Source organism: Spea bombifrons, chromosome 4, assembly GCF_027358695.1.
Source record: "Spea bombifrons isolate aSpeBom1 chromosome 4, aSpeBom1.2.pri, whole genome shotgun sequence".
Lineage (NCBI taxonomy): Eukaryota > Metazoa > Chordata > Amphibia > Anura > Pelobatidae > Spea > Spea bombifrons.
The window spans coordinates 30,922,811-30,940,339 of NC_071090.1; the positions used below are offsets into that span (position 1 = coordinate 30,922,811).

The 17,529-nt window shown below is 40.7% G+C and overlaps 1 protein-coding gene across 1 annotated transcript; it reads right to left on the minus strand.

Annotated features, from left to right (window-relative positions):
- Window positions 1-3,504: 3,504 nt before the first annotated feature.
- Window positions 3,505-15,623, minus strand: CREBRF (CREB3 regulatory factor). The gene is made up of 9 exons (XM_053463533.1): window positions 15,509-15,623; window positions 10,697-10,891; window positions 9,929-10,054; window positions 7,870-8,950; window positions 6,506-6,700; window positions 6,094-6,283; window positions 5,561-5,634; window positions 4,654-4,776; window positions 3,505-4,522 (listed from the first exon to the last, which is right to left on the minus strand). The coding sequence occupies exons 2-9, from the start codon at window positions 10,808-10,810 to the stop codon at window positions 4,407-4,409; spliced, it is 2,019 nt and encodes a 672-aa protein (XP_053319508.1). The 5' UTR covers window positions 10,811-10,891; window positions 15,509-15,623; the 3' UTR covers window positions 3,505-4,406.
- Window positions 15,624-17,529: the final 1,906 nt, after the last annotated feature.

The following is a 17,529-nucleotide window of genomic DNA, read 5'->3' on the forward strand; positions in this document are numbered from 1 at the left end:
AGAAAACCAGGCCCATCTGTAAAAGGCCACCACCCTGAGATACTTATAATATCAGACCAGAGACGATAACAATTGTGTGGAGTTGGCAAACCATCCTAAGGTTGCAAAGGAATTGTAGGAATCCGGATTGAAACTAATCTGGGAAATCAAAACACTTCATCCCAAACGGAGATGAATTAGATATATGGCCTAAGGTATGGGTTAAAGATGCTTTTAAACAGAATTCTGCGAGCCGGTTCCACCGAACCGTAGAAGAAGTTCAGAACCTGGGATCTGGAAATTTCCATATATATATATATATATATATATATATATATATATATATATATATATATATATATATATATATATATATATATATATAAATCCCTTTAAATATTAAAATACATGTTTATGTTAATGGGCACTTCTTCAAGTAAAGGGTTATTCAGACTACAAGATGGATTACCTCCTAATTGAAACATAACGCACTTTACAGACTCACGCAGCCAAGTCCACCACCTCGAAACTGGGATTTCCGATCATTCCTCAACAAGGCCCTATCACGCACGAAAGCCGTACAGATTTGCTGCTATACATTTAACTCTTTTTATTTTGAGCAGCCACTGAAATATACTGCTGGCTTGTATAAATAAGTTTCCTGAGCCTTACAAGCCTATTATTCAATTGTGCTTTGAAGGAAAGCAGAGCATATTCATTTGTGTGACGAAAAGCATAGGTAGAGAGAAGTTTATCCCATTCACCTTTACAAATAACTGGCACGCTTGGAGTGTTGCTAGCCCTGTTCATTATAAAGCAGATGCAATTAAAGAGGTCAAGATTTGCTGGAAGTCGGGATGCTTCTGTTGGTTACAGTCTACTGTTGAAATGGCTTGGAATATCGTTACAGTAGTTAAAGTCGGAGACGTTACAGTACATGGAAAGGACCCTCTTATTGTGGAAAGTGGTAAAGGGTTTTGGCATAACTGTGCATTGATAAACCCTATCACTTCATGCAAATAGATCTTATTTGCCTTCAGTTTCAGAATTGCCTTAAAATACCATTGAGGCAGAGGTCTTCAAGAAAAAAATAAATATTTGTACTCAAACACCTCTCGTTTCTCAAAAAAGGCTTTGGAGGAAGAGACTGGGAAACACAATTGTTGATAAGGCACTCCGAAACTCCTGCCAACTCCCACCTTAGTAATCACTAAAATAAAATAAAATAAAATAAAAAAGATTATTTTATTAACAGAGGGTCTGGCCTTCTACTGGACAATACGAGTGCAATAAAGTGAACAAGCACCTTCCAAAAATGTAAAATTAAAACAAAAAGAAAACAAACTCACTCACTCAACATAGCAGCAACTGAAGAGTAATACTAAGACTAAGTCTTCAGTTTATGGGCCAAAGGCATATACATATTCTTTTAAGAAACAACCCGGGCTTTGGCTAGGATTTATCAATACATCATGCGATCGATTACATGGACGCTGCATAATAATATCTGCCGCTGATGTCTAGGTAAGGTATTGTGAATTATAAGCTAGATCTGCAACACTGCACTTCTACGAAATCTAACTATGCAACTAGAGACAGAGCTATACATTAGCAACGAGTCGATAGAACGAGAAGTATTGCTACACCAGGCTATCAAACGGTCGAGAATCATTTAACTTTCAATCACAACATAACACTGACTAAAAGGTGCGGACCCCTGCGCCTGACCTCGGTTTCCAATGATGGACAACAGGGGCACACAAAGATGTAAGTAATCTCTTTCTGTATCCTATATAGCACCACTACACTATAGGAGGCAAACTCTTTTATCCTGCATTAAGCAAAAATGCTAAACAACTATGTGTCGCAGCTAAGCACAGGTCATGTAATCCAGATCTTACAAATCTATAGGAAAGCAGGGGCGAGGGAAAGAAGCAATAAGTGTACTCATGATACGAATATACAGGTACACAAGGGGGATACTTCAATAGATATTATATACTGAATCATTTGCCACACTGGATTTTTTTTTTTTTTTACTTATCTATATTACTTTAATAAACACTATTCTATATTATGACAATCCACAGAATATAGTGAATTTAAAGAATATATTTATGGACTTGAAATGGACCATTCAGAGCTCCGTTTAAGGCATGTCAGGGTTGGGTAAGATTTCACCTTGGTGATGCTCGAGTGCCTTGTGAATCATAAATATAAACTAATATAAAGGGGAGCAAGAATATATATATATATATATATATATATATATATATATATATATATAGGTCTAATTATAAAGATTCACCTCTCCATATACTCTGTAATTATATAAACAAAAACCTAGAAAGTAAATAAAACTGGGCAGAAGAAAACTCTGTAACCGGTCAGGCCACAAATCTATAGGGAATGAAATGAGACTGTTAAAGATCAATCCCTTTAGTGCTGCAACACAGCTAGGTTATCACAAACCAACACTGACATCTAGATTATTTCCATCAGTTAATTACTAAATGCAGGATAAAACAAATTCACCTCAACAAAAAAAATAAATAAAAATCAAGTTACCAAGTAAGCAATTCTTACAGAACAGGTACAAAAATATATATAGATTTTTTTTTTTGATTTTTTTTTTACTTTTTTTGTTTTCATCGATCTAAATTACTTTAAATATTTGAAACTATACCATGCTCTGTATCGTAAAGAAACAAAAAATTGGCAAATAAAGTATTGGACTCTTAGATCTTTCTCGATATATCCAGGTGCATGTTACAATAGCAAAAATATAGATATAGTATTATATATATGTATATATATAGATTTTGTATTTAATACCCAAGAGTGCCAAATGGTTTACATTAAGCTGTACACCTTCTGGAAATAATTCAGATTCTGGAAGTTTATTCAACTATTTGAAATGTAGCAGCTCAACATATTTCCCAAATATCTGAAAATATCATATCATAGCATATAAATAGCTTGTGTATACACATGCATGTAAAATACATGTATATACTTGTTCTCTATATCTACAAAAGGGAAAGAAACACTCTTTACCATAGACACGAGATTGTGAATGCACCCTCCATTATACATGTATACATACTCGTATAAATTGGACCACTAAGTAAGAAAAACAAAATATTCACAGTTTGGTATCCCTCTCTGCTTACCTCAATTATATATATATATATATATATATATATATATATATATATATATATATATATATATATATATATATATATTCTTTATATGTATTTGTTTACATTCATTACAGTATGTTATAAGCTGTGCAAAACTTTACTTTGACAGGCAATCTGCCACCTCAATTTGTTTGTCTTTGGTAGAAACCAAAAAAGAAAACAATCAAAGTAATGTGCAATTTTCTAGATTTTTTTTTTCTCTTTTCCGGCTACAAGTACCGAAGGGAACGTTTAAAAAAAAAAAAAAAAAAAAAAAAAAAAATTAAACAATATTGCGGCTAAGAAACTTCAAGAGCCACCATTTGTATACTTTTGTCAATTTTTCTCTTTTTTTCTTTTTTTTTTTTGTTTTGTTTTAACATCTATACAATTCACAGACTCTGTGGCACGTATCTACATTTGTTTCTATGTACATTCAGAAAAAAAAAGGATGTCACAGGGAGTTTGCACACTTAAGCTTTACCCTATACTTATATACTGTATTAGGAATTTTTGCCCACTACACTACAATTTTTTTTTTTTGTTGTGGTTTTTTTTCCACTTTTTTAAAAGCATAGAAAAAAACAATTTTAACGGCTTTAAGCTGTAGAAGTGTCTTCCCACTCCAAATAGTACAAGGCACGAAGATAAGTTTTCTTTAAATGATAGTGTTGCTTGCGACAAACATTTCCATAATCGCAAGAATTTGACGCTCTGTATTTAGTACTAGTTTTTACAACAGCTGTACTTATGCTAGACTATATGACGTTGGGCCCTTTAGCTAAGACCTTAAACCAAAAAAATAATATATGTCTTCTGTGGACAGAGTAGATTTGTATCACCAAAATCCCAGCAGAATCAGGTGTGAAATAGTGCCTTCCACAACAACAAAAAAATTGTGCTCAAAAGCATCCACTAGCTAATTTTGGCATTAGCTCACTATAGTAACTTAATGCATCAGTTTCTGAATCTAAAACAGAAAGAGACAAATATAACAAGGCTTTTTCAGTTGTTGACCTTGTGAAGAACGACTGTTTCATGCATGGAGTCCTCCCTGTATGCTTATATTTTGTTTAACTTGCTTTCTAAGACTATGAAGTCTGTCTACAAATAATAATAATAAATTAACCATAATAACTGACAGGAGGATATACATGCAAAAAACTGAATGAAAAATGTTACACTAGAGATTCAGAAGACTTGGGAGGACCGGACATCGATGCTGGCTGTGATGGGAGGTGGTCACACCTTTGAGGTGGGTATACGCAGCCCCACAAGGCCACCAGTTGGGTCTCCTTCGGAGGTCTTCTCCAAAACCTGATTTACAAATTCAGAGGTCTGACAACCAACTGGTGATCCTGAAAAAGATACAAATTAACAAGGTTTAAGTAAAATCTATACACCTATGGAATAGTGTGGTCTACAAAATTACATTACAAAAAAAGGTACTGTGTGGGCAATCCAGAAAGAAGAACACACATGACCTTACCCAACGTATCTTTAATAAGCATCTCCAGTTTCTGTTCCATGCTGGAAGACCATTCCTCCCAAGGAATCTGAATCCGGCTCATGATTTCCTGCTTGATTGTATTGATCACATACAGCAAGTTATCTGCATAAAGGGAATAAAACAATATTGTATGGAAAATGGACATCATTTGCAGCAGATGGCGACTCTTCCACACCTAGTCTATACATATACTTATACTTTGTTTTGCCATTAAAACGTAACTCGAATGAGACAGAGGATTAGAATCAGCACTGGTATTTTAATGACACACATGCCACACGCTACTTGACACGGCTGCAAACTAAAAGGATGAGACTGGCTACATGAGCAGCATAAAAAACGTACATGGGGGGTGCCTGGACACAACAGCACGTGCCCCACACCTCAGTACTAAAGAGATTACAACATTACGTACACACACATGAGAATTATTAAAACAGAACACCTCTAAAGTCTCCGGAAGGAAGAGACTAGGGGGTGGGCCAGCCTATTAAGCAGTATTTAAACACAACCTGTTTAAACAGATGTACCAGTCAAACCCCTCACCGAAGGCTAAAGATGCTCCCCTGATAACAAGGATGGGTGACAAGTCTTTCACACCCAGTAGCAGGACAATTATTCTAAGTAATAGGTTATTATTTGAACAAAAAACGCACAGGCACAAAAAAAAATATCAGGGAAAAATAAAAACCTACTAATTTTGCCTTGGAGTTTTCCAGGGGTAGGTCTATAATCATGGTCTAAGCTCAATTAGAAAAACAATTATAAAAGTGTTATAAATGATGATCATACGTCACTGGAAAGTTACAGGAAATGGCTTTAACACACGTGAAACATTAAAGCTAAGCAAATCTATCCCAAATTCAAACAGAAATAGAACACCTACCATATTCAGTATTCAGACCCCAGAGTTTGACTTTGTTGGCCTCATACTGAGCTTTCTTCTTTAGACGACAAGCTCTGAATACGATGAGTAGCAGGGAAGAGAAAAACACCGTGTTTCATACAGTTAACAAGAAGTACAAATAAAACACAGAAAACTAACAGTCTAGTCGAAGCGTAATAGTAAGGGTGGGCAAAAAATGAGGTTAGAGCTGCGCTAGATAGCAAAACGGTACAGTATGGAGGCAATACCAGAAGAGACCGACTTACACTAGACAAACGGTCTTATAAACGTACATAGAGATCAAGTATCAAAAATAACCCCAACGTTAATGTCAAAACACAGCAATGTCCCAAAACTGATGAACGCCACAAAAGAAGCTCATCAAAAGCACATCCAGCAAAATGCTTTAGACCACTACCAATGGAAATGTGTAGTTGTGGAATTAGTAACTTCACTGGAAGTACCTTCACTGGGCTATTTTTTGTGGAACTCACACCTCCAAAATTTACATATCAAATATTTTCCTTGTTTACCTTGAAGCCAGCTTGTTTTTCTCCTTGCGGGATCGTGGCCGGGCATTGACAGGAAGTTCAGACACAGGCGTCAGGTCACTGATAACTTTGTTTAGTTTACGCAACTCGCCACCAATCTGCAGGAGCTTCCTTGGGTTAGGAGTAAGGTCCTCGACATCTGTCCTGCGAGACTTCTTCACGGTGTACTTGCCTAGTAAAAACACAAAGAGCTATGTATAAGAAAAAAGAATTCTAGATGTCTACATCTAGGATTTATGGTAACATAAATATGGTCTGCATAATTCAAGATGCATCAGCAATCGCATTACATTAATATCTTGAACCAAATTGTTGAGATTGACCTAATTACACAGAACAGGTACAGGCAAATTCAAGAATGAGCTTTTCCCATAGTTTTCCTATAGTTAAATACCATGATGCAAGCCGTTCTTCTGGTACATGTTACTGGGGAGGGTATCCCTATTCCATTCAGATGGTCTCAGCATCCCGTCCTGATGAGGAGGCAAGAGCTGCTCGCTATATTCCCAGAAGTACCGCCTCTTCCCTCGTTTCCTTGAAGACACAGCAGTGATCCCTTTCAAATCTTCCACTGCATCATTTTCACAGCCTGAAACAAGGAAGAAAAAAAAAAAGGAAAAAAACACAACTTCATTTCCCAGAGTGCAATAAAATGCAGAAAAACATAACATGCAACATCCTTACGCGCAGGGGGGCGAACCAGAAGCCGTCATCTCGGTTAAACCCCCAAAACACGGTCAAAGCGAGTGTGCTATCCTCACGCTAAATCCTTTTAGTACACAATTGGAAACAAGTTTAAGAAAGTTATGAGAATAATACCGCTAAATGCAAGACTTGCACACATCGCTATGGAACGGGAACAATAACAAAAGGTGTTTAAAGAAGTGAAACTAGCGACCGTTTGGTGATTTCGGTGTATGGGACGTTTTAAATGGCAGCACATCCTCCACACAGACGTCTCAAGTCTCTCAAATATTCACTCTCTATCTCTGTGTCTCCCTACCTTCTCTGCCGACGGCTTAAGTGTCCCTGCCTCCGTACCCAGAGCTCCGCTTTGTCTCTTGCCTCTTCTTCTTTTCCCAGTGTCGTCTTTCTTCGTCCTCTTCTCCATAAACCAAGCCTCCCAGAGCACTTTGACACAGGAACAGCATCTCCCCATTCCTCCAATCAGGGGTCCCTGGCGTATCCACCCGTTTGCGGAAGTGCTTAGAGAGGCCTGGGTCACAGAGAAGCAGAAGAAGAAAGGGGACACAGAGAGAAGCGAGAAGAAGAGTCAAGAGGAGAAGGAGCAGAGCTGAGGGAAAGGAGACAGGGACACAGAAGTGGTCAGTGGAGAAGACAGGACGTGCGCGAAAAAGTAAGAGCATGAACGTTTTTACATTTTAAAAGTAGGGGGCGGCAGGGGGTGTGAAATATAGGATCCACCCCAGGTGCCAAAAACTCTAAGTACGGCCCTGGCTTTTATTTTACCAAACTTATCAGCTTATTTTAGGAAGTATTTTGTAAATAAGCAACGAACATTTTTTTCTTGGTAATGGGCAATTATACACCTTCACTAACTTAAAAGATGAATAATAGAAAGAGAATGAACAGGCGCAATCACAGAAAGCATATTTCAGAAGAGGATCTGAACTAAGTTCCAAAAATGTCAACAGCCTCTAATTTTTAAGCTTTTCAGTACCGAGTTTGTAATTTCCAAACACAAAAATGCTTTGGGTATTGGAAAGTTATTTTATATATAGAAATGAATTACAATACCTGCTTCAGAAAATGTATCACTGATATCATCCTTATCATCCTCATAGTCGTCTTCTTCTTCCTCCTCTTCCTCCTCCTCTTCTTCATTCTCTGATAGTTCGTGCTCACTACCAAATCCCTCATCGTGATCTTCCTCATCAAAATCAACCTCCTCCTCATCCTCTTCATGCTGTGGGCTCTCACTCTTGACTACTGACTCTGTAAGCCCCTCGGAGACAAAAAGGGAGTAGTTGTGCTCCTCTTTTTTTTGCAAGGGGTCAGAGACTGAGGCACCTACAACAACACTTCCATCCCCCACACCAATTGTTGTCACATTTGGTGGTGGGCAGAAAAGTTTTTGAGTCTCTTTGAAAGGCAGAATAGCACAACTTTTTCGTCCAAGTGAGAGCTCCCCACTTGTCTTCTCCTGCTTTTTGGGCACGGCACCACAAAAGCAAGTATTTTCTTTGGCTGCATCAGTTGAGACGACTGTAGCCGACAGCTGGCTAGGAAGCGCTGGACTAATTTTGACCTTAGCTTTCTTCACATAATCTTTGCACTCTCCGTGGATATTTATTTTCTCTTCACATGCATTAGTCTTCACCACCATCTGGGTGGGGGCCACTGGCTTAGCAGCCTTTTGTGACCAGTCAGCCAATGGCACGTCTACAACAGTAGCTTTGGATGAACACACAGGAGCAGTGGCCCTGGCAGATGCAATTTTCTTTGCTGGCAAAAAGCTCATCTTGGGACATGAGAATCCATCTGTATTGTAAAGAGAGTCAGCGACTGATTGAGAGTCCTCACTGTTAAGCTGTGCAAGTGTGGGTGTTTTGCTGATCACCTCCTCATCCTGATATGGACTAGAGAAGTCATCAAGGCCAAGGTAATCCACCTCTTTGGTTCCCCATATTTCACAACTTGTCAGCTTTGTGTACTTGGTCAAGTCCTCGCAGTATGTGTCCCACTGCTCCCAATTGGAGCACAAAGGTGGACTGGTTTCAAAGAGATCTGTGAAGGAATCCAAGTTTTCAAAGTCTCTGCAGTCCTCCAGTGTCAGCAAGTTCTCTGTTGGACTTTGCTGATAGCCCAATTCTCTATCCTGAAAGAAATTCAGAACATTAAATCAAATCAAAGTTCCTTCAGCTCCAAGTTGAACACTTTGTAACTAAACACTTCCCAGAAAAAGCAGGCACTGTTAGGTTGTTGCCATAGAAATTGAAAAGACAAGTTAAAACTCTTGTGTTATTGTACAATTAACCTTTCAAGGGAAAGAATCACAGGTATCTTTTAAAGATCTGAGAGTGCGCAATTAATATTAATCTAAGTAAACCAACAAATAAATATCTTTAAAATATCTAAAGCACACTTTCCCATATTTCAGCAACACAACTAGAAACCAAGCATAGATTACCTGAATACGGAACTAATATCTAACTATACATGAGTGTTAACAGTCAAAACTGTAAATTGGAATATTAAGGACACGTTACAATTTGTTTCAGAAAACAAATTTTTAACTATAGTCGCTGCCAATAAACATTTGTCTGTTACACATGATTCAATCCAGCTAATAGGAAGAAAAAAAAACAAAAAAACAGAAAACCCATTTATTTGTCCTTTGTCCAATCTGTACCTCAATGCATCATGGTAAGGGGGGATTAATTTCTCCTCTAATCCATATTGAAGATGGATCACCGCAGGGACTGCTCCAGTCCCTAGAAAAAAAATTATTCACCATCCAACTTGGCCACCCTCATGAAACAAAACTATACATTCTGAAGTTAAAAGGGGTACAAGAAACGCTGATAAATCAGAAAGGTGTAGATTTACGGACTCCGTAGGTCCTTCCTGGATACCATGAAATCCACAGCATTAGCTGTTGTCAAAGTTATAAAGCATTTTCACATAGTAAAATTAGAGGTTTAACGAGATTATAATTGTAAAGAAAATCAAGCATTAATTGAGGAACAGTACCAGTAAAGCCATGCATCCATAGTATTATTGTCAGGTACCATTTCATAGTCTAGCCGTGTTCCATAATGAAGCTAGGGGAGCACAGATGTTGATGTAGGCTTACCAGTTCATACATGAAGTCTGGATCCGAGCTACTTGCCAGTAGATCAGTGCTCATCAAAGATTGCTCTGCGAATGCAGGGCTTCGAAACGCATCCCCGAAAGGAGGGTCCATTCCGCTGATACTGGGCTATGGGGAAAACAGAGTGATTAAAGCAAGGTACACAGGAAGATTCCCATTTTGATATAAAGGAAAGAGAAAATAAATCTGCAGTGCCATATCAATGAAAAGGTGTGGTTAAGTTTAAATGTCAGTTTCTGAAGAAGATTTACCACATTTATCAAGTCTAGCTTACTTTAAGTGAATTTCACTAACGCTGACCAGTAGATGAGCAGTGACAAGATGCAAGGAAAGCACCTGGGGGGGGGGCAGGCAAATGAGCAAATGCATAACTGTGGATTTTACAAAATTACCTCCACACATTTGCAAAAGGGAACAGCATAACCATCTTAAAGAGAACATGCACCTATCATATGCAATAAAGTCCATAGCACAAACATGAAGAAAAGTTCAAGCATAAGACACCGGATGGAAAAATGGGCATGCTAGATGGTCCTTCTCTACTTTCTTGTTTCTCATTCATCTATTGTACCCACTAAATGACAAGAATGCATGTTGAGCTGAAACAGCCTCAATAAAATATACATAAAAACAAAGGAATAATAGACAAAGTTCAACTCAAAAGGTAAAACTACAATGAGATACATGAGACTTTTTCATTGTCCAACATGTTTGAGTTTTCATTTAATAGAAAACAACTGAAATAATTACCTGAGGCATCTCAAAGCCCAGGTCTTCCAGACAAAATCCTAAATTCCTTTTTTGCCTCCCCTTGGGCCTTCTTTCCAGCTTTTCCTTGTTATCAGTGGCAAGAAAATTATACATGCAATAAAACGTCGCCGTATGCCAAATACAGGAAAAAGGAGTCACAGACGTCCCATCCAAAGAATATGTTTTACGCGGTTCCTAAAGAAAGACAAAAAGGCAAGGTATAAAGGCAAAATTGAATTCCTCTGGAAATAAACACAAAAGTTTGGTTATGGTATATTAATGCATTGACAGAACAAGCAAATTACCAGTTTATGATACACAAGCAAAAAAATGATTTAATAGCTGCTTTGTTGTATTTAGAATAGAAGGCACAAGCACTTCATAGGAGATCATAATGTTAAGGCATGTGTTATCCATTTATTAACAAATGCTGCCCTCTACAGGCCTTCTAGAAAACCAACATGGTAACTCCAATAACCGGTACCAGAGCATTCCCTTAAACGCCCATACCTGCCTAGTGTCTCACTGAGCTGCCTTACTGCCCAACTTTTGCCAGTAGAAAGGAGCTGGTTGGGGAAATCAAAAGGGACTCCCTTGACCGGCCCCACTTAGCTGTGAAATCGAGCAAGGTCTGTGTTTTTGCCTTGCTTTTATTTGATTTTTTTCCCATTTTTCTTACATTATTTTTGAGAGGAGGGTTAGAATTGTGGTGGGGCAGCTGTGACATCCCCCCACTCAGGAATCAGGCTTTATTAACAGCGTGCTAGCCGACTGATCTTAATCTCTCTTATACACACACAGCATCTGTAACCATGTGAACAGGCAGCAATATTGGCTGCCTGCTTCACGGAGCGATCTCTGCCTAACAGCAGGGATCGGAACGTAGTTTAGTTTTTTCATATACTTAGAGACATCTATGACAGATCTGCTGTAAATCCAGTGCACAAACAGCAAATGGGTGAAGCATGCCTGCTTGTCATATTCTGCCTGCGGCAACCCTACCTGCCTGTGAAACATAGCATTACCGGCTGTGTTTCTTCTCATTAAAGCAATGTGTCAAGTAGCACATATAAAGCCGCTGACCCAGTCGTTCATTCACACACACATTTATAAACGGGAAAGTTCAACATTCACCGCAATCTCTTGTCGGCAGCCTGCTTAATTACAACAGTAGGCATTTAGTACACGGAAACACTAGATGTGAGTACAGCAAAATCGCAAATGCCAAGTCATACTCCAAACAACAACAAAAAAAGTTAAGCACTGAAGTTGTGCGGCTTTATGCAAAACCAGGTCCAACGTCGTAAAAACTATTGCCCAACCTTTATAGGGGACCAATTTTACCCACTCGTGCCAAAATGAATATGTCATGGTGGCACTCTATGATGTTGCCATGGAGACAATCTTTGAATGGTCTCCCTGGTACCCTAGGATTGAACCCTGCTGCTGACACCTGCCCAGCACATTACCACGCTAGTCTCCTGGCTAGCTGTAAAAAGAAAAAAAAAGGTAGAGCCGCGACAGTAAGAAGAAAAGACGCATTCATTTTTTTTTATTTTTTTTTTAAATGGCATTATTGTTCCTTCAATGAAAAAAAAAGATTTCGAATTAACGTAGGGTTAGCGCAGAGGGCCCGATTCTGCGGATCACACGCAAACAACACGCACAGTTGAAAAACTGGAATTAGAGGCAAACCTGGTTTTACAACCATCTTTGTAATAACACCGTCCCCAAAATAATCAGTCATGGCCAGCAATCACGGAAGCACAACACTCAAAAAGCACACCAGCTTCCATAGGGGAAAACATACTAAATGCAACATTGGGCAACGGGGTTATATTTAAAAGGTGACTTGGTATGAAATACGTTATCGTCGTAGCAACCAATGAACGTTTAGTTCCTGCCAACTGCACTATTTTCATTGGTTGCGATGTTGATAGCGTTCAATCTTTGTTTTAATACGCAAAGCTAAACGGTTTGTCTTAATGAAAAACTGCCAAGGATTTGTGCAGCCATAACCCCCGGCAATTACCTAGGGGCAATGCAGTAAGTTTATTAACACAATATTTATATACACATACATAGATGCATAAAAACACACGCAGAGGTCACTTAAAAAACATCCTTGTTTTTTTTTTTAAGAAAAGCAAACTTTGCCAATTAATATAACATTAAAAAGGATCAGAAATACAGTGCAGACGTCGCTAATGCTGTGAATCACTCTTGTAGCTGGAAACGGCTGATGTTTAATGGAATATCATCATAGGTGTATCCAGCCCCTTTTCACTCCCATCACTCCTGTGTTCCAACGGCACACTGTATTCGTTAATCCAAGTCTAACTTTAAAAGGTTAATTGATCATTAGAAAACCCCTTTGCAATTACGTTACAGCTAGAAATCTCTAAGTGACCCCAAACGTTTGAACGGCAGCCCTTCAATAAACACATTTTAATCGTGGCCACTATACCCCGACATTTGTTTTCTTCTGGTAGCATCTAAGCGAACATAAACAAATTGGGTTTTTTCCAGGGCGTTCAGAGAATGCCAGTGGCGCCCTCTCATGGCCATTTTGTAAAGTGCATCAATACACATTACGTGTGGCATTCGCTGTTGATTTGGAGCCCTGCTTGACATTAGGTCATGAACATGACCTAACAAGAGAGAACAAGCACTCCATGTGGCATTATTGCAGCTAGCGAATGATCTCACCGGGCCGTTGTGACATCCACTATGATAGAGCACATAACAGTAGAAAACGCAACCCGTATTTTTGTTAAGAAGCTACCGCACCCTCCAATTAAACAAACAAACTCAACCGCTTAATAATTAACATCTCACATTCCTTACCAACGTATTTCACTAGATTTAAATCTTATGTGTAGAATTTACAGCCACATAACATATACCCAATTTACCTCATGAAGAAGAGGATGCCCACATTTCAAACAAAATTAACCGTGCACACCCTGCAGGATATATTTTAGACATGTTTTTTTTAGCCCCTTTCTGCCTGAAAAGTTCTTAAATGTCATTTGGACCAGGCCCGTGCCACATTGCAAATACCTATACCTCAGAAAGTCAAGTCTCTAGCGTGCCACGGACAGCAATTAAGACACGACACCGAAAAACTTTGGTACAATATTAAAGCAAAAAGCAGCAGCTACTCGGTAATTCTACGTTTTTAATTAATACTAGACTGAAGGTGAGCAGACAGCTCGCTAAATAAAAATAATTAGACTCTTCTCACACACCCCTTTTCACTGTACACAGCCAATATGGCCTCACCTCCTGCACAGTGACAGCCTAACCAGCTACTAGCGCCTGCACGCCTTCTCATTGGACGAAGAGGAAAAAATGCCGGCCGCGATTGGTCAATTACTACTGCCACTCGTCAAAATCCCGCCTCTTTCTCGCTGCAAAGCTTCTGTGCGTCGACATGTAAACAATCGTCAGCTCCCATTCAGAATAGGGGGGCGCGTGTTAGGGAAGGCAGGCTCCCGCCTCTCTCCATGGATGACGGGGGCCGGGGAGGCCTGTGATGGTTTCTGATAGTTGGGAATATGGTTATGTAAAACACAGGGGCAGGCTCCACCCCTTTAGTCACACCCCCCTAGATAGACACAGCACAGGAGACCCCTCTACCCAGCAACACGCTCCCCTGCACGTCTAGTCTGTAAACAAGGAACATGGGGGTTCAGAGCACCCGCAGTATAGCATACGCGTACATGCGCTACGAAGCGCACCCAGTACGTTAGTGACTGCAATGGAAGTAAACAGGGGTTATGCAATCACCAGGGACGGGGCCAAAGATGCATCAACACTTAAAATGCCCCAGAGGGGGCGTGCGACACATTAGCTTCCAATCCCTTCTGGTACCCAGAGAGTTAATGAAGAACATCAATTAAATAAACAAAAAAAAATACCGATTATTCCTTTGCATTAGTCACCGATCCCCCCACCCGTGACATACTAGGATCCACGTGTTTCATTTAGGAGCAGACATGCCCCATATATGCAGGACTGAGGACACTCCGCCCACTCGTCCCCAGTAGAAATGACACCCGCTTCCAATTTTTGCTTTAACTGGAAGTTTCTATCGGGAATGGGGGAGACAGCATTCATCCCATCGGGAGAGATAAACAGATCTCCCTCTAAACCCCGCGCGCTAAAGACACTCGTCCGTGACATCAAAGCGTTAATCGTATCAATTAATGGCCACTGAAGATGTGTTTGTTTTTGTCCTGTCCGCTTTCCCCAACACACCCACTCCTGCAGCTTCCACTGTATCCAAGCGCACCACGCCCCCTATATGCTCCTCATACCACGAGCCCTCCCTGCCGTGGATACAAAAACAGACCCCGAGACCTGCAGAGACACGTTCCAAGCGGGGTCTTTCATTTACATCGCTTTTCATAAACAACCCACTCAAAGCACCGAGAAAGAATCGCGTGGGTCACAAACACTCCACGCCACGATCGCCAAGCACTGGTGACACTGCTACCCACTATACCACACCCCCTATATTATCCGAACTGGTTATGTAAGAAATCACAACGTGAAACTGACACTACCTGCTCGTGGATCTGCACACTATAGTGCCAACAGCCCATTGTCAGTAGTTGGACCCATTCAACAGACTGTTATTATCCCCCCTTTGCTATTCACACCCACTCAGAGTAGTGTATCCTGTTCGGTAACAGCCTCAGCATCCTCTGCACACACCTGTGCATTCCATGCCCATGTTCAGGAATCCCCCTACTTGTCAACACCACCCCTACCTGTGATCACCTCCCTCCCTACCACTTCCCTCACCTGGCAGCAGTGATTGGACCGTCCAGTGAATGCTCAGGGTCCCCGTTGTTGCCGATCAAACCCCAATACGGTCTCCATGCTTTTTGGTTTGTTTTGTTTATTTCCTTCCTGACGGGTTCCCGGAAAGCGCGTGACTCCTCCGCCCATGTGACATACCAGTGGCCCAATCAGGGCCGCCTGGCACCCCAATGTAACCAATCACCGCGCGACTGGCAGGGGTGGGAATAACGAGGCGGGGTAGCTTATTTCTAAGCAGGATGGGGCTGCGGGGAGGCCATAGACATGTAAAAGCGGTGAGGGTGGGGGGCTCTACCGGGAAGGGAAAGTTTTTATTATTCAGTGCATGATCTATTAAAACCCGGCCTGAAATCTATTACTATTTAACCGGGACATGTCTAGAGCGAGTGGCCCCTCCTTATCGTTATAACCGAATGCCTAGTACGCTCGTGCTAACTGGCGATAGTTCCTTTATAGGAGCTATCCCGAATACATAGGATGAGATCGACGTATGAGAATCCGCATCGGGTTGGCTATGTCGGGATAGGGAATCCCTGGGTGGGAGGGGTCGGGACCATGTATTTACATAATTAGGTGCTTTCACGGATTCGGAAGGAGAGACGCGCCTGTCACTGCTGCGCGATACGGAGGGGTGTATTATGCATCGCTTTATTAAAACGTGTGTGTGATGCAGTCACTGATAGGTTTAAACTCATCAGCACGTCCTGCTAATGAGAGGAAACAAGTGCAAGGGTATTGGGAATGTTCAATGGAAGATCCCGTTACTGGCGTTAATAGTGTATGGGTACCTTTGATTATAACGGTAAATACCTGCCTTCCCTTTACATAGGCGATGGGGTGGTTTATTCCCGCTGGATAGAATACAGCGCTGTTAGGAAGGGGATGGGGAGATCTGTTGGAAGAGGTTTCTGTAGTTTTCCGTGGTAATCACGTGACCGCAGCCTGCTCTGCATTCATTCTGCTTCTGCTCTGTTCCGACAAATCTTCATATAAACTGGAATTATGCCATTCACTTTTTTGCAATGGTGGCCAGTAACAGATTTAACGCTAACCCATTTTATCATGATTAACAACTTTTATAAAAAAACTACTTTTTTTCTTTAGGAATGTAATGGGTGCGTAGTTACCATAGCAACCAATGGACTGGTCCCACTGCTTCCTCCACTGTTAAAAATATGCACCATATTTGCTTTGTATACATTATCCCCAAAATGTCCTGCATATACCTGACAACAGACCCTGGGAAGGCCTGTTGGCAGGTTGCCGCGTAAGAACTAAGCATTGCTGCCGCACAAACATTAATTAGCGGTCGCTGGCCTTCAAGTGGCGGGGCTACCTTTCTTCCTGGGTGCAGCAGCCCTGCTTGGAACGGGCAAGACTCATTTAAAGGGGCAAGCTCATTTCAACGTGAAACTATGCTTTCATTTCAGCCTCAAGTAGGACTCACTAGAGAGCAACCCCAGCATGCTGACCAACACACAGGGAAAAGGCGCATGTGGCCGGCGTCTACAATGTACTGATCTTAATAATGGATGACACATCACTCAGCGGTGATGCTCAGCAGGTGCAGCCAGACACCTGTTTTCCTTTGGTGTCAGTGGAGACCAGAGACTTTGCTGAAAATACCGGTCAAATCCAGCAAGTTCCTGGTTATGAATCTGCACTGTTGGGACCTTCAGCAATGTAGCGATGGACCTGATGGTGGTATTATGTTATGCGCAAAGACAGGTGTCAAGTCTACCTGACCACCTGCCTGTTCAGAACCTGGGTTCTGTTACATCATGATGTCCACAATACAAATGAAGCCAAAGTCTCAATCCAGTATAGCCTACAGACTTCGGTTCTTATTGATAAGACAATTCCATAACTGCTAAAATACATACCTTAAAACTAATCTGCGTGTCTATCAGCTCTTTGGTGGACCTTGCTGACTTTAAGGGTAAGTCAAGTGACTTCCACCATGAGCGGCTAATCACATACGCTACTCCCTTCCCTGTAATCAA